The 27353-nt window shown below is 47.2% G+C and overlaps 1 protein-coding gene across 1 annotated transcript; it reads left to right on the top strand.

The window, feature by feature from the left end:
• Positions 1–21: 21 nt before the first annotated feature.
• TRPV5 (transient receptor potential cation channel subfamily V member 5) lies at positions 22–27282 on the top strand. Its single transcript, XM_068550137.1, has 15 exons — positions 22–149; positions 2150–2247; positions 2388–2510; positions 2983–3120; positions 3449–3547; positions 3695–3870; positions 4266–4412; positions 6345–6557; positions 17700–17786; positions 17898–17974; positions 18224–18389; positions 18593–18659; positions 20381–20649; positions 25099–25205; positions 25982–27282. Exons 1-15 carry the CDS (start codon positions 22–24, stop codon positions 26280–26282), a joined length of 2196 nt encoding a protein of 731 aa, XP_068406238.1. The 3' UTR covers positions 26283–27282.
• Positions 27283–27353: the final 71 nt, after the last annotated feature.

The following is a 27353-nucleotide window of genomic DNA, read 5'->3' as shown; positions in this document are numbered from 1 at the left end:
CAGTGCCCGAAAGGAGAAGACATGGGGCCTCCTCCACCCAAGGCCAGGGGACTCTGGATCCAACTCCAGAAACTTCTGACCTCCTGGCTGGGGGGACAGCAAGACTGGACTCAGCATCTGGACGAGGCGTACATGCTGCAGCAGAAGAGGTAGGCTGCCCCTCCTCTCCCTGAGCCTCAAACCCGCTGCCCACTTGGGTCTGTCTCCCCGCCAGAGCAGTCCAGAGTTCAGTGCCAGGCACCGGGATGGGCCCAGCGCACCTGTCACCAAAGCCCGGCTGCTCTGTCAGTGCCGACGGGGGTGTGGCATTGGGCCACAGGAAGGGGCGGCAGAATGATGCCAGGGCTCTCACCTGGTGGAGGAGGGCAGCGGGGGACCCAGAGGGGCCATGCAGGAGAAGCCAGGGTGTATGGCAGGGGAGGAGCGGGGCAGGTGGGTGCGGACTGGCGGAGAGCAGGGTGCCGGGGAAGCACCGAGATCCTGTGGGTTTTAGGACACTTGTTGGTTGAAGAGAGAGTGCGGAATTACTGTTAACGGGAAGGAGAGGTGATGACGTGCGAACGGGGGAGGAGAGCTCTGGTCTGTGTAACACCTGGAGCTGACCAGCTGAGCGGGGAAACCCAGGTGACACTGGGGAGGCCCAGGGGGGACTCATAGAGTCCATCCATCTTTTACTGAGTCTCCTGGGTGCAGGGCTGTGCTAGGTCCCAAGGAGACAGAGACCGAATAAGGCCTGGGCCTGTTCCTAGGGCAGTTCAGGCAGGACTGGTGCCCCCGGGGGCCAGAGCATTTCATGGCCAGCCCTGAGGTCCAGACCCTGGAAGACTAGCCGGGGCAGGGACCCGTCCTGAAGGCAGGCCTCTGCCTCGGGATGTTCGGGGGACTTGTCTCTCGTCGGAGAGCTGCCGTTAGCAGATCTGGGGGCAGCCGGGGCTGGACGCACGGGCAGTGGCTTCTCCAGGCCAGAGGCCTGAGCACCAAGGCTGTGAGCAGAGCCCTTAGCACAGGGGGTGGACCCTGCAATCCTGGCCCTGGTTGCTCTGAGCTGGACGCGCTCACACAGAGGGTCTAGGTGAGATAGTGGAGGGAGCTGGCCCTCACTCTCTGCCCTGGAGAGCACTTCCCTGAGGGGCAGACCCGAGCCCTACCTTGAAATCAGCACTTCTCCTTCCAATAAAAAGCTTCTTTCCCCTGGCTCCTGGGACCATTGGAAGAGAGGAACTGGGGGCTGGGGGACATCACAGGAACCACCGGTCAGTCTGTTTTCCTGCCTTTCACCTCTCCGCTCCCGACCCTCTACCTACCATCCCTGTGTTCACCTTCAGAGCCAACACATACTTGCCCAGCAGGAATCGGCTTCAGCTTTATCTCTTGTTTGGCTCATCCAGGCGGGGGAGAAACAAAGATTAACCGCGGAGGTACTACAGGATGGATATCTCCACAAGCTCCTCCCACCCACTCCGAGCCGCACATGCTCAGAGAAGCTCACAGCTATGCTCTTCCTCAGTTACAGACAGCGTGTTTAGATGCTTGAGTCTAAGGGTCACCATAGGAGGGATAGATCCTTCACGGTCCACCTCAAAACTCTGCCTCCCCGCAGCAGGAATGTGTATCCAAACAGCCCCCAGCAGAGTCAGAACTTCGGCAGCTCCCAAGTCTCCTAGCTCTAAGAGCTGGCCTGTCTCTCAGACCCCTTCTGGTCTCTCAAACTCCCCTTGGCTAAAGAGAGCTGGTTCAGCAGACCTGGGAGCAGGGATGAAATCGGGCAGAAATTCCCTTTCCTCCACCTGCTCCAGATCCCCAGGTTCCTGAAACATTTATTCAGCTTAGACTGACTCAGCCAGGCCCACCAGGACCACTCCTTCCGTGGCCCGAGCCCTCCTCCCTCAGGCACGCCTCCCCTCATTCAGCTGAGCCACGAGGCCCCCCACATGGGAAGAAGTGGCACGATGTGACCACACGGGGACCCTGAGACAGGCTCTTGCCCCAGGCTGACCCTCAGCTAGAGTCCAGGAAGCAACGCTGCAATGGGTCACTGCGCATGTTGTGTGACCCATGTCTGTCCTAGGCACACACTGTCTCTGTTTCTCTCTGCCCTTGCCCTCTCTGCCATTCTGTCTCTTCCTGACTCTTGTTCTTCCTCTCCCAGGATTCGAGAGTCTCCTCTGCTTCGGGCAGCCAAGGACAATGACCTGTGTGTCCTGAAGAAACTTCTGCTGGACCGAACCTGTGACTTTCGGCAACGAGGTGGGATGAGAGTTTGATGTGATGGAGATGGGGCAGAAGCCCCTGCCCCTCCCCTACCCAGGGCTCTGAGAGTTCCTGCAAAGGGGCCTTGGTGCGTGTCTCTGGGAAGTGTTTGATGCTCGTGTCTCCCTCCACTCCAGGAGCTCTGGGGGAGACAGCGCTGCACATAGCGGCCCTCTATGACAATCTCGAGGCCGCCATGGTGCTGACGGAGGCCGCCCCGGAGCTGGTCAAGGAGCCCGCCATCTGTGAGCCGTTTGTAGGTGAGGAGCCTGAACGGTTTTTCAAGGTGGACACAGGTAGGAGAAGGTCTGAAGTCATCTCTTAAAATGAGCCTCAGAGGGTAGGTCGGGGAAGGAGTGATGGAGGTTCAGGAAGGTCTCCCTTGAGTTGGAAGGAAGGCAAAGGTCCTGGTCTTGGCTTTGGGTATCCGTGACCTTCTTGAGCCATTTATTATTTCCCTTCAACTCCTTTCATGTTCCCTGAAGGACAGAACTCTCTTTCTTTCATAGCAGCACAGAGTGATTACCTTTATATGCCACCCCCAGTAGTCGAGGTGGGGGCAGCTAAGTGAACTGCTGGAGGGATGACTTGTTCTCAGTCTCACACCACTCTGCTGAGTCGAGGGCAGAAATCCATGCAAGGATCCATCCGGGATCTCCTGTAAGCCAGGCGGATGCTGTGTCTCCGAGAGAACCGGGAACAGACCCCATGACTGAGGGCTCTCTTGTCCAGGTCAGACGGCACTGCACATAGCCGTCATGAACCAGAACGTGAACTTGGTGAAAGCCCTGCTCGCCCACGGGGCCAGTGTCTCTGCAAGGGCGGTAGGCTCAGCCTTCTGCCTCAGTCCCCACAACCTCCTCTACTTTGGTGAGAGCCAGGGCCAGGGCTGGGAGGATGCGGAGGGGGCCAAGAGCAAAGGGAGGGCAAAAGGAGAGCCAGGGCCAGGGCTGGGAGGATGCGGAAGGGGCCAAGAGCAAAGGGAGGGCAGCCTGACAAGGCTCCATGCCTGGAAGCTGGCCTCATAAGGCTGAAGGCCAGAGCCAAGCCCCCGACGCCAGGGCCCTCTGCACCGTCCCCGCCTCTGACAAGTGTCCCCAGGCCCAGAGCTGAGAGGTGGGGAGGGAGAGGCAGTCCCCTGGAGAGACTGCCCATCCCAGCCTGCACTCTCAAGCCGCGGGGCCCTCTGCATCCCCAGGGGAGCACCCTTTGTCCTTTGCGGCGTGCGTGGGCAGCGAGGAGATCGTGAGGCTGCTCATTGAGCACGGCGCTGACATCCGGGCCCAGGACTCCCTGGGTGAGAGCCGGGCTGGAGGGGGAGCTGGGTTGCTGAGGAGGGGCCGGGACAGCCCTCAGGTCCACCCCGGGGTGGGGGCTGGGGGTCATGGGGAGCATCAGGGACTCTAGTCCCCGTGGCCGCGTGACAGCCCGCGTCCTCCCCCAGGAAACACCGTGCTGCACATCCTCGTTCTCCAGCCCAACAAAACCTTTGCCTGCCAGATGTACAACCTGCTGCTGTCCTACGACGGGCGTGGGGACCACCTGCAGTCCCTGGACCTCGTGCCCAATCACCAGGGCCTCACCCCCTTCAAGCTGGCTGGAGTGGAGGGCAACACCACGGTGAGGGACCCTCCCCCAATTCCAGTGTGTCCTTCTCATGACTCTTTTTCCAAAACTCTCCAGAAGGGTGGTGGTCCCTCACCTCCCAACACCATCACTAAAATCCTCAGCCTCAGAAATTCCTGACTCAGGAGGATTAGAGAATCTTACTTGGGAATATCTGCTATGGTAACCCAGAGTTCTGCTCCCCTCGCCTGTTCTCTTCTTTCAGATCTTTATAGGGTTTGTGGGAAGGAAAGGTAGCCAAAAAATTAAAAGGTTCATGTCAGCAGAGCCTTGTCAGTTCTCAACTGTCCGTCAGTCCCAAGGAGTAAGCGAGCATATGCTGTTGCCCTTGACCTGCTCCATATACGCTGACCCCCCCCCCCCGCCACCTCACCCCTGTGTCCACACAGATGTTCCAGCACCTGATGCAGAAGCGGAAGCACATCCAGTGGATGTGCGGGCCGCTGACCTCCACTCTCTACGACCTCACGGAGATCGACTCCTGGGGAGAGGATGTTTCATTTCTAGAGCTTGTGGTCTCCTCCAAGAGGCGAGAGGTATGGATACCATGGAGGATCAGGAGCTGTCAGGTGTCCGTGCAGAGCCTGTCCGTTTGCTAAGATCCTGGGCTCCAGACACTTCCCTGCCCTGTAATAGATGGGGATGAGGACGGACTCCTGGGACCTTTGGGAGAAAATGCCAATCAACACCCCTTTCCTAACTCCACTCTCCCTCTGCTTAGCTCTGGTCCCTTCCACTTACCTTTCTCATTACTAACATTGCATATGAGGAACTCTCCAAATGGAAATTGCTTCCTATCATTCATTCATTCATTCATTCATCCTTTCAGCATATTGAGCTTCTTGCTGTGTCCCAGCCACTGTGCCAGGAATTAAGAATACAGAAATAAATAAAACACAGTTCCTTTCAATCAACTTTGTCAATTGCCCATCCCTGTCCTCAGTAATTGTAATAGGGTACAACATAAACCATCAAAAGGGTCTGTACTATGCACAGTGGCAGCAGAATGGAGGTTGGTTTATCTTGGCTTGGATAGACCAGAGAAGATGTCACAGAGGATGTGCTTGAGCTGGGGCTTCATGGAGGAGTTGGGAATCACCAGGAAGATGAAGAAAAAGAGAGCTTTCCAGAGACGGAAAAACACGTGGGTCATTCAGACAGTACTGGATTGAGTGATATGAGGGAAAGGAAAGTTTGTTGAAGACTTATAGGGGGAATAAAATAGTTTGTGTTTTCTGGAACCTCCAAGATGGTGGCAAAATGGAGTTCCCATTGTGTATCTGCCACCTGACAATTTCCTAGGAACCCTTCTAGAGCCCAACTCAGGTGATCACTGGTACTAATGAACAGAGGAAAAGGTGAGTGGCTGGTTGGTATGAACTTCCTCGGGGCAGGATTTCTTAGGAATTGGAACCCCAGTCCGTCTGGTGGATTGTGCCACCACAAATCCTTGGTCTCTGATTTCAGCTGCTTCTCAATGTTCCACTACAGGTTTTATTCTTGTCTTGGTCAACTATTCTATTCCCTCAAAATTCCTTTCTAGCCCCTTCTATATCCCTCACTGCCTTCACCTTCAGTTCTATCAGGAGACCCAGATTCGTTCATTGTGATGAAAATAGAGGCTGTCTGGCTGGAGCTTCTTCAACTTCCTGCCTTGTCCTGCCCAACAGATCTGGAAACTGCCCACTGTCTCTCTCCTCTTCCCTCTAGGCTCAATGGAAAAGGTATTCTTTCTGCTAGTGAATACTCCCGCCAGCTACGCTCTGACTTTGCCTTTTCCTACTTTCTCAGATGTGTTGTGCTGTCCATCATCCTCTCTCAGAGCATCTTTAACATCTCACTGCCTACTGACATCCGAGCACTAGCCCACCTGGCTGAGATTATGGCCGCGCCCCACTCTTTGTGTCCTCTCTTGCTCCTCTCGGGTCCACAATACTTGTAGAGCCAATCTGACTGCCTCCTTGCTTGAACCTTCCAATTGCTTTCCATTGCATTCAGAAAACGAAGTCCAACTCCTTACCTTGACATTCACGAGGTACCATGATCTGGCCCTTAGCTGCTTCACCCATGATAACCCCTGCCCACCCCTCCAACAGGTTCTGCCATATCCCCAGCCACACCTCATCTGCCAATGTCTTCTCGCACCTTCTTGCCTTGGCAACTGCTGCTACTTTATGGAATGACCTTGCCTAACTGTCCCTTCACTCAACCATTTACGACTCATCCTTCAGAGCCTCTGTGGTGCTATAGGTCCTGGTGTTTACTTCTGTCATGGTTTATCTACAGCACTACCATGAGGCGCAGCATACAGTAGAAGCTGCCTGGTTGTCTGTAAAAGAAATGACGGACGAACTGAATGCATGATGCTCATGGTGATCATGACCCTGCCCATCTGGGACCCAGTGGGAAACCCAGTGCTGCTTCTCGCTACGGTGGTCACCCCCAGCTGCACTCTTCTTCCATGGCAGGCTCGCCAGATCCTGGAACAGACCCCAGTGAAACAGCTGGTGAGCGTCAAGTGGAGGAAGTATGGGCGGCCGTACTTCTGCATCCTGGGGGCCTTGTACGTGCTCTATATGATCTGCTTCACCATGTGCTGCATCCATCGCCCTCTCAAGTCCCGTAGCGGCAACCGCACCAACTCCCGAGACATCACCATCCTCCAGCAGAAGCTACTCCAGGTGACTCTTCTCAAAAGGGGATGGAGGGAGCTGATAGCATGGGGTGATGGCGCTGGAAACCAGAAGCACGCTCCCTGGGAAAGATACCACTCACTTGGCTCTGGCAGGGGCAGGCTTCTGACCACCCAGACAGAAATTAGGAGGGAGAGAAGGGGACCAGAGTGGGGGCTTAATGAGTACGAGTGGACTTGTCCAGGGAACAATGGCTTTCTTGTGAACTTTGAAAGAATGCTTGGTATTAAAAACGTCATACTTTTGTAAAGTTCCCTGTCATTTACAAAGAGGACCAGACGTTTGTAAATGTGACCCTCAGCAGAAACCGTGCTGTTGTAAAGGGAAGAAAACTGTGCTCCAGGTCCACTTCTGAGCCTGTTTCTGGTCTGTTAGGGCAACACAGGCATCTTTCTGACCTGCGTTCTCTTCTGAGCACTGTCAATGCGAGCACACTGGCAACGGTGTATCAGCTGTCTGGCCACCTGTCAGGTGTGCTGCAGAAGGATGCCTGGACTGGGTAGCAGGTGGAAGTAAATAGTCTCTAAGGTCCCCTCTACTCTTGTGGGCTTGCCATTCTGTGGGTCACCTTCAGAGACCTGGGGTGAGGATGACTGAGTAGAGGTGTGGAGTAGATGTCAGAGTCTGTTGTTGAAGAGAGCAAACCCCTTGGCATGACAGAATGAGCAGACTCTCGTGCGTACTTCTGGGCATATACATTCAACACTGGGTTCGTTTAATAGGTAACCAAAATTCTTGTCCTAGTGACCTGAAAATAGCTGAAAGGGAGTGAAGGCATGTGGGCAGAAAGCAAAAGACAAAGGAGGAAGAGTTTTGCCAGGCGAGTAAGAGCTTGATGACTGGAGATGTATGCCCAATGCAGGATGGGCCAGCCACAGGTATAGCTCAGCCTGGACTTGGAAGAGGGGTAGTTTGGGATAGTTAAGGAGCAAAGAACCTGAGTCAAGTTAGACCAAAGAGAGTGCTACCAAAGATAGCACAGAGAAAGAACAGGGCAAAGAGCCTCATGGAATCCTGCAGTAGGTCAAGACACTCCATGCTTCTGTAACTTCCTCTCGGTATGTATACAGTGTGCTGTTGTATCCAGAGCCTCTGTGTCTCACAAAGCAGGGTTTGCTGCCTGGAGAAGACAAGCCTGAGTCGGGTGGGGCTGCCTTGTTAGAGGCGGGCAGAGGCGTGCTCAGGGGAGGTTGTGTTCCATGCATCTCAAACTAGACATGAAGGTTGTCCCTGGTGTGGAGACCACACAACAGGAAATAAGGACATTGAGGAGATGGCCAGCTGAGACAGGCGAGTGGCTAGCGACGGAGGGAATGGGTAAACATGGGGGTGGCTGGACTTTTCCAGCGTTCTTGGCTCTATTTCCTCAGATGCATTCTTTTCCAACCTTCCTTTGTTTCAAACTTACTTGGGGGATTTTCTGGATCTAGAATGTAGATAGCCTTCTAGCCTAAGAGTTGGGTGGTGCTGAGCAACTGATTACCACTGAGTCTTCTTCCTATGTGTCTCTTTCTCTTTGGGGCAGGACTAATTATGTACAGACCTGTTCCTTTGACCCAGATAGTCTAAATTATTATTAGGAGATCCCTCCCCTTGCCTCAGGACTAGGTGAAGCATAATTATAGCTGAGTGCACGAACTTTCCTTCTGTTTGCTCTCCTATTCCTTCCTCGTCCCCTTTGGCATTTTTACCCTTTTGCCTTCCACTTCGCTTAAAGCCACTTTGGCCCAAATAGAAGACTCCTGACTTTCAAATATTCTTTTCTTGGTGGGGGAGTGGACTTAAGAATGCTGCCCTAAGAGGTTTGAGTAGCAAAGAACATCAGTGAAGGTCTGTGTCTTTTGACATTACCCCTTGAGCCTTAGTCCTGAGTTGACGGAACCCCTATGCTCCTCTTAACTCAGTCGGAAGTCAGTTGGGATGAGATCGGGGGCTCCCAAACACATCACCACGACTTGAAAGATTCTGCTTTCATGATGTGCCACATTTGTTAAATAATAGGAAATTCTTTTTTTCTACATTTTTATTACTTGAAAGTCTTAGAAAAATGAAAATGTACCAATACAGGGTCTTGACTTGATTAATGCAATTGTCGCCACATTAATTAGCCCATGGAGCTTTTTCTTAGTTAAATGAATACTTTTATATCCAATTATATTAATAAATCTGGACATATGGAGCTCTCGGTCACTGTAGGATTTCCTCTTTGGGTCTCATGGGATCTAGAAAAGTCGCTGGGCTCCATGAGGGTAGCCCAGAACACCATCTCAAGACAGTTGAAATGAAAGAAAATACTCCTTCATTTATATGAGGTGGCACAAGCTACACAAAAGCAGACATATGTGAGGGTAGAGTCAGTTTATCTCTGTGCAGTTTTGGAGATATCTCAGTGTCTTCACTCTTAAGATGCCTCATTGCTCAGCCATAAAAGTTAGGCTTTTCCAGGGTTTCCCAAGAACTCTATAATTAATTAGAGTTCATTTTCTGTCTCCATTCAGTGTCTACTTGGTGTAGGCAGGACACCGTGCACTATGGTCCTAGTTCTCTTAGGTTTCCAGGTGAGCAGAAAGTTCAAAGTCTGGGATTAGGAAGCTTAGGTTTGAGTCCTAACTCTGAAACCAAATAGCTGTTTGACCTTGGGCAGATCCTATCTCTTGCTAGATCAGTAGTTTTTAACCAAGACTACACATTAGAAACATGGGAGGCTGGTAAAAATACTGGTTCCTAAGCTGCCCCACACCTGATACATTAGAAAGACTGAAGCTGAGGTCCAGGCAATGGTATTTTCAAGAAATTCTTTGAGTGATTCTCATTCTCAGCTCGGACTGAGAGCTTCTGGCTTCATCTTTGAGATCTACTCAGCTTTCCCGTGTGAAGTCGATCACTCTGATCATTTAGAGCCCTGATTTGCTGTTCAGCAAGAGGGCATTGATCTCCCATCATCAGATTTCCTTTTGGTGTCTGGAAGATTTCCTTGATCTCTCCGCTGCCCTTTTCCCAAAATCACTTTGCTAATTCATTCACTACACAAGTAATCACCAAGAGCCTAGTGGGGCCTGAACATTGCTGTAGGTGTTGGAAATTCAACCTGGTCTGAGCAAAACGCAAGTAACCTCTGCCCTTTTGGAGCTTACGGACTGGTTGACATTAATTAAATGAATAGATATTGCAACCTGTGATGGTTACAATTCACATGATTTTTTTCCTATGATGAGAAAACAGACAGGGTGCTGAGAGAGCTTATAACAGGGGCCTGGGCACTCTGGGAGGTCAGAGAAGGCTTCCCTGAGGAAGGTAACTGAGCTAAGATGTGGGTATGAATTAAAGGTGGAAAGTGAGTTCTAGGCAGAGAGGATGCATATACAAAGGCCCTGAGGCAGGAAGACCCTTGCCAGTGTCTAGGAACTGAAGGAAGACTGGCTAGAGTAGAGGGAGCTGGGGCAGGGGCCTCCAGATGAGGTTGTCCTGGCAGATCTTTCCCAAAACTTTCCCAAATTATACAGGACCTTGCAGGCCATACGGAGGATTTTACTCTTTATCCTAAAGGTAGTGAAAGGCTCAGAAGGATTTTAAACAGGGGAGATGCTTGATAACACTTTTGTTTCAGAAGAATGTCTCTGTTTGTAGGGTGGAGGACAGGTTTGAGGGGGCCAGGGAAGATGTGGGGAGACCAGTTAAGAGACTATTACAGTTCAGCGAGCAAAGATAATGGTGGATTGGCCTCAGGATGTGATGGGGGGATGGAGAGAAGGGGTTGGCGTCAGGGGACTTACCAAAGGTAAAATCATCACTACTGCACAGTGGATGGGATGTAGATAGTCAGGGAGAGGACGTGGCAGGAGTGACTCATAGGTTCCATTTATTTTAAATCATCCTCTACCTGTAACGGTCAGTGGGATTGCTTTTTCTACACATCACAATTCCTCATAAGCTCTCGACAATCCAAAGCACTACAGCTATTTGAAAACCCAATTGATCTCCAGCTCTGTACTGCTTTACTCAGGGGTCCTAACCAACTCACTTTGGAACAAGCACAGCAAATTAAAGACAAGACAGAGGTGAGGAGAAGCAGGGAGCCTGGTAGATAAAAATAACATCTACTGGGTGTTTGTTTTGTGCACTTGACGTGCATTTACCAGTGCTTCTGAGATCTTATTAAAATGCAGATTCTAAGAATAAGGCTGGCGTGGGCCCTGAGATTCTGCATTTCTGACTCACGGCTGGGTGATGCTGATGTTGTGATTCTATGGACCACATTTCAGGTGACAAAGCATTGCACCATGTGATCCTCATAGATACCTTAGTAAGTAAATAAAATTATTATTACCATTTTAAAGATGGTGACTCTGAGGTCAAGAGAGGTTTAGTACTTCGGTAAAGACACTCAGCTAGTAAGGGCAGCGTTGGGGTAGGGGTTCTGGTCTGCTTCACTTCAGAACCTTTAATACGAAGCCAGGCCATTTCTCCCTCCAGAGTGACGTGCTCAGTTCCAGGCTTCTTCCTTGGAGGATCCACCGCGTGAGGAACTCATGTCTCCAGGCTTTGAGAGCTAGCCAGGGCCTGGCACACTCACCTGTTCCTGGGCACACCTGATAGTTCCCTGCCAAGATAAGGAATGCTGGAGAGCAGGGGTGGGGAGCCAGATCTGGGATTGTCTCCAACCTCTAGCTACTGAGCTACTGTCTGGGCTCTAGTTCTGATACTAGGCCAGTTTTGATATGATTAACCTTTTGGTGGATAGGGTACGTCCTGCTTCTGTGGGAATGGGTAAAGACTCCTCTGGAACGAGCAGACCTTTCCCAAGTTCATCTTCCTGAGAAAACACAGGGGCTAGGACATGGAATAAGCCCTTGGAAAGTAGACTTAGATGGAAATCAGGAGATCTTCCTCTCTTTTTGGCCCAGTGGTTCTCAAGTGGGGGTACGTAGCAGAAACATTTACATCTAAAAAAGAAGATGCTGGGTCCCTGCTCCAAACGAATTGAATTAGAGTCCTCAGGGTTGGCCTGGACACGTGTGTCGTAGCAAAGCTTCCCAGCTGATTCCGATGGGCAGCCTGCCTAGGAGCCCCTGCACAGTTTAGAGGATGAGAGTAACTCTTCATTAGGAACCAGCAGGTCTCTTTCTGGGAGCTTAATTCCTCTGTAAGAATCTTGGGGAAAAAAGAGGGTCTAGGATGGGGTTTGACAATTGTTTCCAGTGCGTTCCCCCTTCCTCGTGGTTACACTTGCTCCCCACCCTTCCCCACAGTGGTACCCAGCCTCAGCTAGGCCCACCCCTCTCTGGGCATTTCCTTCAAGACAATGAGCTCAGTCAGCTGGGAAGTGAAAACACTCTCTTTTGGCCAATTCTCAGCAAAGTAGGACCTGTCAGCCTCCGCAGGGGATCTGGCTGTGGACAACTCCTAAAATCCTAAGCCATGTAAAGAGGTAAAGGATTCCAGTCATTGTTGAATGACATTTATTTTTTAAAGGGGCTGAGGGGGAGTATTTTCTCAGTGCATTATTAGCTGAGCCTGCTTAGGCGACCTTGAGCTAGGAATCTGGAAATTCCAGACAAGCCCACTTCATTGTCATCCTTTCTGCCATTTGCCTCCCGGTTCCCACTTCCTGATTCCCCTTTACCTCCCTTCTGCAACTCTTAGATCCTGCTCAGCATGCACCTGTCTGTCTACCTGCTCCCTTGTCTCCTTCCTTCTTGCCTTCCTTATGAATGCAGCATCTGCTATGCATGCACTGTGGATAAACAGAAGAAGTTAGAGGTCCCTGCTCTCAGGAAGCTCTAAGATTCCTGGTGAGACATGGAATGTCCAGACGACTGCAGTGTGCTGGGGAAGGGCTGTAACCAGAGACCGGCACCATGATCCTGCAGGGGAGACACCTGACCTGGCCATGGAGGGGCAGGAAAGGAGACCCAGGAGGAATGCTGTGACTTGGGTCTTGAGGTTGAGGATGAACCAGAAAAATGGGGTGAAGGAAGGCATTCTGAGAAAAGGGCACAGTCCACACGAAGTCCTGACTTAACAACTGAGGACCCCAATAATTCAACGTGGCCAGAACTCACACAGAGTATGGGGACCTAGGGCAGGAGCCAGACCAGCAAGGGTTCTGTACATCACGCTTGGTAGTCTCAGTCTTATTTTTTATTCCTATCTCACAATGCACATTTCTAAGTAAAAGAACACATGTGCGACCAGCAAGGGTTCTGTACATCACGCTTGGTAGTCTGAGTCTTATCTTTTATTCCTGTCTCACTATGAGCACTTCTAAGTAAAAGAATACATGCCCATGATTTAAAAATCAAACGGCAGGTATAATGAAGATCAAGAGTGCACTGGCTTGCCCCGCCTCACCCATGCCTTACTTCCTGGAGGCAACCAGTGTTTATTTACCTCTTTAAGTTCTTCACCCCTGTTGTCACCTCTGCACTGCTGAATGATGCACTTCTATCTCTATTCATTAATTAAATTTAGACATTAGCTATTGAATGTCTGCTATGATAAGGATTTAGAGAATACCCATCACTCCCATCTCCCCCTCATTTTTATTCCAAAGACATGGTGGAACTAGGAAAGGCATTAAACAGAGAAGCCATGGGGTTATATTTGCATTTGAGAAAGGTCAGTCCAAAAGCGCGGTGAGGGGGGATTGGCTGCAGGGTGCCATGGGTTTGCATTAAGACAGTGGTGCTATGGATTGAGGGCCAGGGGAGCATTTGAAAGAATTGGGAGGCTAAATGAACGGGACCTTGAAAATGAGTGTCTCTGTTAATTCACTTTGCTAAATATACCCTTGATCCCTAAACCTTTTCATAAGAACCACAAATCTAGAAAGCTGCAGATCAGTCTCTCCCTATAGACAGGAAATCTTTAATACAATCCCCAAAGAATAAACTTCTAAAAAATTCAAAGAAAAACTCATTACCACTTTGAGTTTAGGGTTTAATTCTAGAAGGGCAAGGGTGGTTGATGAAGAGGGCATTCTTATTATCAGTTCAACAGACATTAGAAAGTCATTTGTTAAAATTCAATGTCCCTGTGCATTTTTATTTTATTTATTCTATCTTTTTTATTATTTTATTTATTTATTTGGCTACATTGGGTCTTTGTTTCTGCGTGCGGGATTTCTCTAGTTGCAGCGAGCGGGGGCTACTCTTCGTTGCGGTGCGCGGGCTTCTCGTCGCGGTGGCTTCTCTTGTTGCAGAGCACGGGCTCTAGACGTGTGGGCTTCAGTAGTTGTAGCACGTGGCCTCAGTAGTTGTGGCTCGCAGGCTCAGTAGTTGTGGCGCACGGGCTTAGTTGCTCTGCGGCATGTGGGATCTTCCCAGACCAGGGCTCGAACCTGTGTCCCCTGCATTGGCAAGCAGATTCTTAACCACTGCACCACCAGGGAAGCCTGCCACTGTCCATTTTTAAAACACTAAAATCTTTCTCAACTTTGAAAAGAGTATCTATTCCAAATGAGAGCCAACATTACACATGAGTGTGAAATGGTAGAATTCCCCTTGAAATCAAAGAAAAGAAAAATGTTTTAAAAGCCCACTACTATCATTATTTTTTCAGCTTTATTGAGGTATAATTGACAAATGACATTGTAAGATGTTTAAAGCGTTCATCGCAGTGATTTGATACACGTATAAATTGTGGAGGGATTCCTATCGTCTAGTTAATTAACACATCCATCACCTCACATATTTACCTTTTTTGTTTTTGGTGAGAATAAGTTCTGCTCTCTTAGCAAATTTCGGTTGTATAATACCATGTAATTAACTATAGTCACCTTGTTTTACCATTAGCTCCTCAGACCTTAGTCGTCTTATAGGTGAAATTTTGTACCCTTTTACCAATCTCTCCTTATTTTGTCCATATCCCCATGCCCTGGCAACCACTTTTCTACTCTCTTTTTCTAGGAGTTTGCCTTTTTGTTTTGTTTTGTTTTGTTTTGGTTCCACATATAAGTGATACCATGAGGTATTTGCCTTAATCTGATGGGCTTATTTCACTTAGCATAATGCCCTCAAACTCCATCCATATTGTTACAAATGACAGGATTTCCTCTTTTCTGACGGCTGAATAATATTCCGTTGTATATATATGTGTGTGTATATATATGTATATCACATCCTCTTTATCCATTATCCATTGATGGATACTTAGGTTGTTCCCATATCTTTGCTACTGTGACTAACGTTACAATTTACGTGGGAATGCAGACCTCTCTTCCAGATTCTGTTTTCATTTCCTTTGGATATATACCCAGAAGTGGAATTGCTGGATCATGTGGTAGTCCCATTTTTAATTTTTTGAGGAACCCCTATTCTGTTTTCTGTAGCGGGTGCACCAATTTACATTCCCACCAATTGTGTACAATGATTCCTTTTTCTCTACATCCTTGCCAACACTTGTTATTTCTTGTCTTTTTGATTATAGCCATCCTCATAGGTCTGAGATGATATCTCACTGTGGTTTTGATTTGCGTTTCCCTGATGATTAGTGACATTAAGTACCTTTTCCGTACCTGTCAGCCATTTGTACGTCCTCTTTGGAAAAATGTCTATTCAGGTCCTCTGCCCATTTTTTAATCAGATTGTTTGGGGTTTTTTGCTACTGAATTGTATGAACTACCATTATTTTCATTGCAACTTTTGCACGTGTATATTACCTTTTGTTTTCCAGAGAGCAATTAAAAAAAAATTAAAACCCTACTAAAGGGTCTGTGTAGCTGTCTTGGAGAGCAGCAAGGAAGGGGGCTCGCAGGAGGCTGTGGCCCTAGGCGTTCTGCTTTTAAATAGAGGACCTTTGGGGACAGAGTGGCAGAGGCAGCTACTTTAGGGCAATCAGATCCCAGGTGGAGCGGAGACAAAAGCTTGGGGTCTCTGGACACCTCTGTTACTCACTGGTGAACTTGAGCAGGGGAACTCCTACTCGTAAAGGAACCTGTTGAACAAGCAAAGCGGTGCTGGTGAGCGGCAGCCCCAGAAGGAGATTACGGTAACCAAAACTGTCCCCAATGTTCTCCATTAGTTAGGGTTTTGCCTTTTCATCTCCTGAGGGAGAAAGCTGATGCCACTCTCTTGCTGTCCTCTAGGGGCACTCTGGTTCCCACAACTCTCCTGGCCAACTAGTGCAGTCCTTTTCTTCTTAGTTGAGCCAAGGAAAAAGGTTGGTGGCAGTTTTCCAGACGTATGCAACCAAGGTCCAAAGTTTTTTTTAAAGTTTAAAAATTTTGTACAGACACATATATGGCACAGATGCCGTTATTTTATTTCTATATTTAATGTTATTTTGTTCCTATAGTTAATGAACTTATTATTTATCCTACTACCTGATTCTCAAAAGGAGTTGGCCTGTTTTACAATGAAAGACAGACGCTACAGGAACATTAAGATCACCAGACCCATGATCTGAATTTTAGGTTGGAGGAGAGGGGGTGCAAAGATAGTTGTTTGAGCTAGGGATTAAAAAAAAAAAAAAAAAAAAAAAAGAGAGAACTCTGAGCTTCCTTGGAAGCAAGGCAAAAGGGAAATGTCCCACTATATGATAAAATAAAATTTGCCAGTTTCTCAAGAGAGATAAACGTCAGAGAAGTTTACAGAACATCAGTTCTTTAAACAACAGCAACAAAGGAACTGATATCTAGTCACAGGTTGTTAGATCATATTGTTTACTAGATACGTAGTCACCAACTCCTTTTCTGGTCTTCCCTGGTCCCGTATGATTTACCTGAAACATTTCCACCACCTGTTGGTAAGTCTGGTCCTATTCTTCCCTAAAGACTATATCCTTGGCTTCTTCTGAGCTGACACACACCCTCTGAGCGGCCACAGGACGCTTGGTGGGTGCCTTCTTTATACCATAGATCACCTCCCACTACATAACATCTCTTCCTATTTCAAAAGCTATGCCTCTCACTGGACCAGGGTGTACACTGCTGAAGTAGCCTGCAGAGGGATTCTGCGAGGTTCCAGTTTATCGGCAGGACAGAGATGATTAGCATTTCTCCTGCTTAATGAGGGATCACGTCCTCCCCAGCTTAGCTCACCCTCAGGGACTCTCAACGCCTGTCTTCGGTGCACAATTCAGAGATGTGACCGTGGAGAATAGAGTTCCCAAAAGTCTAAGGGGTACTCAAATGTGTTGAAATTGTTCGTATAATTTCACGTGGGAATTACGTATATATGAACACAGTTTTCTGGAAAGAGGATCTGTGGTCTTTATGATATTCTCAGATGGGCTCATAACTTCAAAAAAGTTAAGGAGAATTATTGTAGAATTCTATTGCTGTATCTGGGTAATATTGCAAGCCTTTTCCTGTGAAGTAACATGTGCAGAAGCAGGATGGTTTTTATTCCATCTTGACCTTAGGACGGTACCTTCTACACCTACTGTCCAGGATAAGGCAGGGCCCTTCCTCAGAACTGAAATCCGTATAGTGTCTTTAGCCCTTTCCTATATTGCCAAATCATAATAAAACCACAGTGACTATATCTATAGTGCTCTGTGGTTTATACACATCCAAATACATCTAATTTGTTCTTCACGGTAACCCTGGGAGGTAAGCATTATAGTTTCCATTTTACAGATGAGAAACCCCAAGCTCAGGGAGTTTTAGTGACTGATTCAAGGTTTCACTGGAGCTAACAGGTTCTGGGTCCATATGGGAACCTGAATTCTGTGATGTGTTTATATTCTACTTGCTGGGAACCGCAATGAGATTGGAAAAGCTGGCCTTTCAGCATAGCTGAAATCAGTCCAAACCACTAATACCTCTTCCTGTTGGTTTAGCCTTCTTAACTTGATGCTCTGAAATGTGACCTCAGCCCCTCAGTACACACATCATCGTAAATAACTGCTCACAACACATATATAAGAGGTGACTTGCTAGGTGGTTACTCAAGTTGTTAGTATATGTAACATATGTATATTAAGCCTTGGTTACTTAGACTAACGCCTTGGTTATTTAATGCCCTGGTCACAGACTGAGCCACAGTGGCAGGGGGGGTGTTGATGGTGTTGGTCAGGGGAGCTTTTCTTCATCTTGGATAGAGTTGAGCTGCTTTAGACCACTTACTCAAAAGGATTTGACTCTCAGACCATCAGAAAGCATTTCTTATCCTGAATTTCTCACCACAGGAGGCCTATGTGACTCAGCAGGATAAAATCCGGCTGGTGGGGGAGCTGATGACCATCTTCGGGGCTGTGATCATCCTATTCCTAGAGGTGAGGTGCAGCTGCGTTCAGGCGGAGGCCACCCACCAGAGGCCTCAGATTGAACTGAAGTCCACATCGATCATTGTTCTGTTTTGTTTTGTTTTCCTGGCCTTTTCCCAGATCCCGGATATCTTCAGGGTTGGTTTCTCTCGCTATTTTGGACAGACTGTCCTCGGGGGGCCGTTCCATGTCATCACGTGAGTGTCCTTCCTTCCAGCCCCCTGCCTTCCCTTGCCAGAAATGTCCCAGGTCTCCCAATCCCTCTCTGGGACTCTCACTTCCAGGGGTTTTTCTCTAGTGGGCTTGTGTGTGTGACGGTGTATGTGTTTAGGTATGAAGACTGAGCCTGAGTGTTTGGGGCCCATGTAAGTCAGTGCCATGCTGAAGGGGACCTAGAATATTTCCAGCCCTCCTCTCACTTCCCCCATCTCTGCTCTACCCCCCAGCATCACCTATGCCTCGCTGGTGCTGGTGACCATGGTGATGCGGCTTTCCAACACCAACGGGGAGGTGGTGCCTATGTCCTTCGCCCTGGTGCTGGGCTGGTGCAGTGTTATGTACTTTGCTCGAGGATTCCAGATGCTAGGTCCCTTCACCATCATGATCCAGAAGGTCAGTGCTTTCCCCAGAGTTTCCTCTGGCTTCAGACATTGGACCTTTCCCAGACAGAGGGAGGGAGTGGAAGCAGAAAGGAAAATGCTGCTCGGAGTGGATCTGGTGGAACTCTGGTGACTTCCAATCTATCAGCAGTAGCTGCAGAGAGGCAGGTGGAGAAAGGTTCCCTCCACCCTCCCTCCCCTCTCTGTTTTCTGTAGATGATTTTCGGAGACCTGCTGCGTTTCTGCTGGCTGATGGCTGTGGTTATTGTGGGATTTGCCTCAGGTAAGCGCATCACTGTCTCCTCCATCAGATCATCGGATTCGGTTCTCCAGAAAGTTCTCTCTCAGTTATTTCTCCTTTGCAATCCCCTTTGCTTTTTTTCCCCCTGGTGGAAAGTGAATCAAAAAACACACTTGCATTCTTAGGATCTGGGTCACTCAGGGTGGCCTAGAGAGTAGACTCATGTGCTCTGAATTTCTGGGCCAATAACATTCATGTTGACTAACTGCCCTGCAAGGTCTTTAAAGGAGAGATAGAAAAAGGGCTTTGGAGAGAGAAGAATATTAAACAGGAAAGACTGGCCAGTCGTGAAAGGTGCCATAGGCAAAAAGTCCAGTATTTAACTCTACTATGTTTACACTTCAGAAGAAGAAACGAAAAGCATTCAATAACACATAAGGTGCCCTTTTTTCCCCTATGTGTGGTCGAAGTTGAAAGAAAAGAAAGGAATTTGAAAAAGGAGGTACAGAAAAAGGGTTTGGAGATTTTGAAGAATGAGAAAGGAAAGCAGAAGAGCTGTGAAGAGAGGCTGGAAGAAGAATGCCCAGTGGGGACCCAGTCACGGCCCAAGGCACAGGGGAAGGGTGTCAGAGAGGGGAGGAGAGGAAACATCCAGAACAGAACAGACAGAGCAGAGGGAGGGAGAGCACAAACGAACAAGTGGAAGACAGTTCTTAGGGAAAGGCAGAAAGAGGAAGGAAGAACAAAAGGCAGCAAGTCTCACCCAGTCCTCCATGTCGGCAGCTGAACCTCCATAAGGCAGGTGGATGCACCTGATGACATGTGAAGACCCACAACCCTAAAGACAATGACTTTTAGTACAAAGGACGCCATTCCTGTCCTAGGCATTCCCCTGCTTAATGGGGGTTCCCACGAAACAGTAGACTGAAAAACTACACCAAGATCTGAACTCTTGAGAGGGTCAAACTTTGACAGGCTGCCTGTTTGGAGGATTCCTCATGTACCCTTCCTCCCCACTCTCTACTCCACCTGCAGCTACACTTATGCAAAATGAGGAACTATAACAGAGTCGTTTTCTGTAGATCTCCTAAAGCATCTCTTCTTTGTTGTTGCAAAGCCATACCTTGTCATAGACCCAAGTTCTGCTCTTGGGGTCACCTTATTTATATTTCCATTCCCCACACAGAGATGGGTCTTTTAGAGGTTCTAACGCTGTAGTAAGTTTCTAGGATGCCCAGTACCATCAAGTAGGCTACACACTGAGCAGGGAAAACTTTTTTATGATGGTCCAAGCTCACCCAGGAAATCTCAGAGTGATGGATGGTTATCTAGAGGATACTGAGATTTTTTTTTAAAAGTGCTTTTCTATTAGCCCTTTCATGTGCTCAGTTCTTTAAAATTGTTGGAGATTCCATGCGTTCTTGTAACAACTTGCCTTTTAAATATTTGGTTCTAAAATGTAAAACCCAGTTAGGTGACATATACTATATTGATAGATCGATCGATCGATAGATATTTGCTAAATTCTGAGTATTACTGGTATGATAAACTTGGTCATAGGACATCTGAGGGTTAGCCAGGTCCACAGGGAAAGTGTGACTTATATGTGTAATTCTACATTTATGTGCCTGTGTGCCTATATGTGCTTGTGTGTAAATGTATGGAGATACATACTGGAGGTAGAATGAATGCTGACCAGGCCCATGCTTATTGTGATAACTCCCCATTTCCTGATCTCCATGCCCTCTTCGTGGGCGGAGCAGCGTTCTTTATCATTTTCCAGACAGAGGACCCATCCAACCTGGGGCAATTCTATGACTATCCCATGGCGCTGTTCAGCACCTTTGAGCTTTTCCTCACCATCATCGATGGGCCTGCCAACTACGATGTGAACTTGCCCTACATGTTCAGCATCGTCTACTTTGCCTTTGCCATCATCGCCACACTGCTTATGCTCAACCTGTTCATCGCCATGATGGGCGACACACACTGGCGGGTGGCCCATGAACAGGACGAGCTCTGGAGGGCCCAGGTGAGTTCATTAGTGTTAGTCTTTTTTTTTTTTATTAAAAAAAATTTGTATTGGAGTATAGTTGATTTACAATGTTGTATCAGCTTCAGGTGTACAGCAAATTGAATCAGTTATACATATACATATATCCACTCTTTTTTAGATTCTTTTCCCATATAGGCCATTACAGAGTATCAAGTAGAGTTCCCTGTGCTATACAGTAGGTCCTTATTAGTTATCTATTTTATATATAGTAGTGTATTTATGTCAATCCCAATCTTCCAATTTATCCCTCCCCCCACCCCTTACCCCCTGGTAACCATAAGTTTGTTTTCTACATCTGTAACTCTATTTCTGTTTTGTGGATAAGTTCATTTGTACCCTTTTTTTAGATTCCACATGTAAGTGATATCATATGATATTTGTCTTTCTGTGTCTGACTTCCTTCACTCAGTATGACAATCTCTAGGTCCATCCATGTTGCTGCAAATGGCATTATTTTGTTCTTTTTTATGCCTGAGTAATATTCCATTGTATATATGTACCACATCTTCTTTATCCATTCCTCTGTTGATGGACATTTAGGTTGCTTCCATATCCTGGCTATTGTAAATAGTGTTAGTCTTACTAAGGGGCAGGGGATGGAGAGAAAAATCAAAGTGGAATATGCCACGGTAGATGACTCTTAGGAGAGTCACGAAACAACCCTGTGGGGCTGTCACTTCAACAGAGGTACTTTTGGATAGATGGAGGGGACTTTTAGCCAAAAGTCTTTTTTTATCTAAAAGAGTATAAGATGGTAAGATAGGGTTAGGATCAACACCCAAGAGTGCAGAGGAAGGGTAGATTCAGGAGCCAACCTTGAATCCAGTGGGAACTAGAAACTGTTTTGTTCTTATATGTTCTAGTTTTTAATTTGGACCTTATCTTCTATTTGCTTCTATAACTGTTTCTCCATAATCTTTTCCTTATATCATCATAGGCTAATAAAATCTTAGAGTTGGAAGTGCCTTTAGTGGTCTTCTAGTTGAGCTCCTACCCAACATATACTCATTTATTGGTCAGAGGATCATTCAGTATCTTCTTTAATGCTGATTAGGATCTTATTATCATGTGGATCTGGGTAGAGGTTGGAAGGAGAGAGCTTTTTTATATTTCAAAAGTTTTTGTTATTAGAAAAGTCCATATTGCATTGAGCTGAAACCTTATCTTTCTGTAATTCCACTCTTTGGCCCAAGTTTTTTTTCTTGTATAATGCAGAACACACTCTCCCATAGGAGCGCCATTCAGATATTTGAAGACAGTCATCATTTATCCCCTCAGACTTTTCATTCATTAGCAATAATTATTTAGAGCCTGGTTTGTGTTGGAAAATGTCTAGGACCTGGGGACACAGGCATGATGATGTAGTCTGTGCCCTCATGGAGCTTACAGTCTGGCTGGGAAGACAAACATTAAATGAATGACTTCACAGAAAGCTGTACAATTAGAATAGCAAACGTGTCATAGAGACGTGAAGATGCTAAAAACAGGAGGCAACAGAGGAGTTTGACTGGAAAGTTAGGAAATGCTTTCCTGATGGAGTGACATTTAAGATGAGCGCCTAAACATGGGTAATAGTTGGTCAATTAAGAAGAATGAGGGGAAGGGATGGAGGTTAGGATTTGCATCCATTGGGACTCTTGGCTACAGGGACAGAAAACCAAATAGACTTAAAAAAAAATGGGCAGTGGGAAGAGGGTGTGTTGAGCCTCATAACTGGAAAGTTTAAGGAATTAAATCAGCTTCAGACATGGCTGGCCAGAGTCTGGATCTCCATTTTATACTTCAGTTTCTGTTCTTCTCTCTTTTGTCCTCGCTTAAGTCAGTCTCTCACATCATGTTGGTGAGATAGCTTAGAGAAGCTCTAAACTTACAAAGGAATGAGCAGGTGCACTGTGTTCCAAATTCCAAGGGCTCATTCTTATTGTATTCTGTGTGCCTCCCAACGCTGTGGATCTGTAGCTTTTAAAAGAGCATCTCCCTCTGCCCCCCGAACCCGTCTCATTGCAACAAGTTTGATCATAGGCGCAGGTGGTGGTGGTGGTGGTGGAGTTTGGGGGAGAATAGACTAATTAACCAGGGCTGTGTGAAGTCCAGTCTACTCTAACTGATGGACTCAGAGTAGAGAAGGAGTGATTCTCTAAATGAAAGCTGGGTTCTCTTACCAGAAGAAGGTGGCGGGGGGTGCTGAACAATGGCACAAGAAGAACAATAAATGTCCTTTTCAAGATAAAGAAAAAGCGCTGTCCAGGGAAAGGGAATAGAATGATTGAAAATCCTGAGGTTGGGGACTTCCCTGGTGGCACAGTGGTTAGGAATCCTCCTGCCAATGCACGGGACACGGGTTCGAGCCCTGGTCCGGGAAGATCCCACATGCCGCGGAGCAACTAAGCCCGTGCGCCACAACTACTGAGCCTGCGCTCTAGAGCCCGCAAGCCACAACTACTGAGCCTGCACGCCCAGAGCCCGTGCTCCGCAACAAGAGAAGCCACCGCAATGAGAAGCCCGCGCACCACAATGAAGAGTAGCCCCCGCTTGCTGCAACTAGAGAAAGCCCACGTGCAGCAACGAAGACCCAACGTGGCCAAAAGTAAATAAAATAAATTTCTATATTAAAAAAAAGAAGTCATATCTTTAAAAAAAAAAAAAAAAGAAAAGAAAATCCTGAGGTTGGAGGGAGCTCGGCGCAGCTAAGAAACAGAGAGAAGGCCAAGAGAAGCGTGGAGTACCGAGAAAGACGGGGTGGAAGAAGACAAAGTGGAGAATTGAGCTACTTTAAGGATTCCTAGTTCCTTCAATTAATCAAGCTTCCTGAGCCCAATCCATCTTGACTGACCCTCTGTTCAGACCTACTGTATCCTGGGCCTTTCAAAACTAGAATGGTCCTGATATGATTGGAGGAATGCAGCATGAAGAGGGGTCATGCCTTTCCTTGCTTTGGACACTATACTATAAATAGCACCTAAAATGGCATCAGGTCTTTTAGAAAATATGCAATGGGTTCTTACTAGGCTTATGATCAACTAGAACCCCCGCATCTTTGTTACATGACTGACTTAGCTAAGCTCCTTTACCGTTTTTCCTGTACTTAACACAGACACTTTAGTCTTTCTTTTTTTAAATTTTTATTGGAGTATAGTTGATTTACAATGTTGTCAGCTTCAGATGTACAGCAAAGTGAACCAACTATACATACACATATCTCCGTCCTTTTTCTTTTTAGACTCTTTTCCCATTAGGCCATTACAGAGCATTGAGTAGAGTTCCCTGTGCTATAAGGCAGGTTCTTATTAGTTATCTATTTTTATACATAGTAGTGTGTATATGTCAATCCCAATCTCCCTCCCCGCCTTATCCCCTTATCCCCACAAGTTTGTTTTCTACATCTGTGATTCTACTTCTGTTATGTAAATAAGTTCATTTGTACCCTTTTTTTTAGATTCCACGTATAAGTGATATCATATGATCTTTGTCTTTCTGTGTCTGACTTACTTCACTCAGTATGACAATCTCTAGGTCCATCCATGTTGCTGCAAATGGCATTATTTTGTTCTTTTTTATGACTGAGTAATATTCCATTGTATATATGTACCACATCTTCTTTATCCATTCCTCTGTTGATGGACGTTTAGGTTGCTTCCATGTCCTGGCTTTTGTAAATAGTGCTGCAATGAACATTGGGGTGCATGTGTCTTTTTGAATGATACTTTAGTCTTATACATAAATGTAGGACCTTACATTTGGTTTACTTAAATTTCATGTTAGTGGTTTTTGACCAGCATTCCAGTCTGGTGAGATCATTTTTATATTGCTTTTGTCATCTTGTATATTACATATCCCTCCCAGTTTTGTGTCTCAGACATATTTGATAAGCTTGTCTTCTATGTTTCATCTAGGTAATTAATGAGGGCTGGGCAAAGGACAGAACACGTGACATGCCACTAGAACTTCCCCTGCCAAGTTTGGAGTCATTCACGCACCCTTTTCCTTCTTAGCATATGGGTATTTATTTAATTTGCTGCAAATTCCCTGAATATCAGCAGCATCATTTCATCCCCAAGATCACAGAGATCCTATTTAATCACATTATTTAAATCAAGATAATTGGTTTATGGCTTTCATATGAAAAAGGAAATGAGATTAGTTTGGAGTGACTAATTTTCCAAGAACCTGAATAGTAATGCAGGGGTCACTGTTTTTATTCAAAGCACTCGTAAAATATCCTCTCCTTTTATGGCAGGTGATGAGTAAGGCAGGTAGCATGGCACCTCCCACAGGCTAGGGGACGGGTAGGTGGCTGTCACCTCCACTGATCTCTGGCGTCCTCATCCCACAGGTTCCTTTTGGTTCCCTCTGTCAGTAGCCTCAGGGTTCTCTGAACCTCGTGGCTCTTTCTGAGTTCTTCCTCTATCTCTTGGCTCCTCCTAGGTCGTGGCCACCACGGTGATGCTGGAGAGGAAGATGCCTCGCACCCTGTGGCCTCGCTCCGGCATCTGTGGGTACAAGTACGGGCTGGGGGACCGCTGGTTCCTGCGGTGAGTGACAATGTAGACATGTGAACTGTCAACCAGTGTGAGGCCATGGGAACAAGGGTGACTGGATCCACGTTTATGACCCTCCCCTCCATTCTTGAGATCCCAAATTGGACCCAAAGGAGATATCATCACTCCGTAAAGCGAGACTGCGTTAGCCTGTGTGGGGGAGGCGGGTGGAGCTGAAGTGATGGGGTGCAAAGAATGCTGAGAGCTGATGTCAGGCTATGAGTACATAAGGGCAGTAATGTGAACGGCTAAGAATATGAGTCCGTGCTCAAATGTGGGCATGGGTTACCCAACTTGGTCTAGTCTTGTTTCCACCTGACCCGCACTTCTAGTACATTCTTGAAGCTTCTAGTCTAGCCTTGAAGCTAACCTGCTCCTTCGTACTCTACCTTCATCTCCTGACCTGGCTCTCCTCTCTCATTTATTTCCTGAATTGCATCTTCTCATCCTGACGACACACGTATCTTTTAATTGGCTCTGTTTTCTCTTTCACACTCACCCACATTCCCCCCACTATCACACGCCCACACAAGCCCTACTACCCTCCAAATCCTGAATGCACAGCCTTTTGGGTCTCTCTCCTAGTTGTCCTCCATCTCCCTCTACTTCCCTTCATTTGATCCTAGAGGGTCTTCTGGCTTCAACGCTGCTAACTTCCTCCCCCTTTCCTCTCACTCCTGTTTCCCACCTGTGCCCCGCTCACTTCTGCTTCTCCCCATGGCCCATCTCTCCCCAGCTCAGCTGAGTCCTCTCCCCTTTCCCCTCCTCAGAGTTGAGACCAACCAAGATCAGAATGCTTTGCGAGTACGTCGCTATGTGGAAGCTTTCAAGGGCTCAGACAAGGAGGAAGAACATGAGCATCTTTCTGAGAAACAGCCCTCTGTGGTTGAAAGTGGGATTCTAGCCAGAGCCTCCCTGGCCCTCCCGACTCCCTCCCTGTCCCGGACCACATCTCGAAGCAGCAGCAGTCACCGAGGCTGGGAGATCATTCGTCGCAACACCCTGGGACACTTGAATCTTGGACTGGACCTTGGGGAGGGGGATGGAGAGGAAAGTGTCTATCACATATGATTAGGACCCCTGTTACTCTCCTCCCGACTCCAGGTAGGCCTGCGGGGGGCAGAGAGAGAGACACTGCCTATGCAAGCATCTGACCTTCATGCCCATTAATCCTGGGAGGGTGGACAGAATAATTCTTAAAGACCATCCATGCCTTGCCCTTCACATCAGCATCTAGGGATGAGCAAAGGGCCCCACATATCTTCTGTCTTCTTGGAAGTCCCACATCTTGGGAAAAGAGGGTATCTTTTCAAGCAAAGTTAGACTTGGCAACTAAAGACACGAGGCAGGGGTGCTAGGCCAGTAACTGGGTCATCTCCCTTTCTACCCCATGAGGCACTAGATTGTAAGCTGTGAATCCTCCCTGGTTCCACAGGGCTTCATGTGGGAAGAGCCAGGCATGGCATTGAGGTTGTAGCCTCTCGCCTCTTCTTGTACCCCGTAGGACTCCCTCCCCACCTACCAACCAAACCCCAACTAGAAAACTGCAAGAAAAAAGGTTCTTCATCCTTCCTTTATTTAAAAAAAAAATGCAATGTGATATACATAGCATAAAATTTACTATTTTAACCATTTTTAGGTGTACCATTCAGTGGCATTAAGTACATTCACATTGTTGGGCAACCATCACCACTGTTCATCTAGGGAATTTTTTAAACTGAAACTCTTGTACCCATTAAACATTAACACCCCATTATCCCCTCCCCATGGTCCCTGATAACCAATGTTCTACTTTCTGTCTATGAATTTAACTACTCTAGTTACCTCATATAAGTGGAATCATCCAATATTAGTCCTACTGTGCCCGGCTTATTTGATGTAGCATAATGTTTTCAAGATTCATCCATGCTGTAGCATGAGTCAGAATTTCATTCCTTTTAAAGGTCAAATAACATTTCATTGTATGTATATTCCACATTGTGTTTATCCATTCATCCACTGATGGACGATTGGGTTGCTTCCACCTTTGGCTATTGTAATGCTGCTATGAACATTGGTATACAATTATCTGTTCAAGTTCCTGCTTTCGATTTCTTTGGGTGTATGACTAAAAGCAGATGGCTAGATCTTATGGCAAGTCTA

The sequence above is a fragment of the Eschrichtius robustus genome, chromosome 8, assembly GCF_028021215.1.
Source record: "Eschrichtius robustus isolate mEscRob2 chromosome 8, mEscRob2.pri, whole genome shotgun sequence".
Taxonomy (NCBI): domain Eukaryota; kingdom Metazoa; phylum Chordata; class Mammalia; order Artiodactyla; family Eschrichtiidae; genus Eschrichtius; species Eschrichtius robustus.
Note: the sequence above shows the minus strand (reverse complement) of the source record. Positions and strands in the feature narration are given on the sequence as shown.

Bases quoted from the DNA above. Each gene is read 5' to 3' on its own strand.
- TRPV5 (XM_068550137.1), top strand. From the start codon at position 22: ATGGGGCCTCCTCCACCCAAGGCCAGGGGACTCTGGATCCAACTCCAG. The intron at 2,511-2,982 runs GTGAGGAGCCTG...TCTCTTGTCCAG, and splicing joins CATCTGTGAGCCGTTTGTAG to GTCAGACGGCACTGCACATA. The intron at 3,121-3,448 runs GTGAGAGCCAGG...CTGCATCCCCAG, and splicing joins CCACAACCTCCTCTACTTTG to GGGAGCACCCTTTGTCCTTT.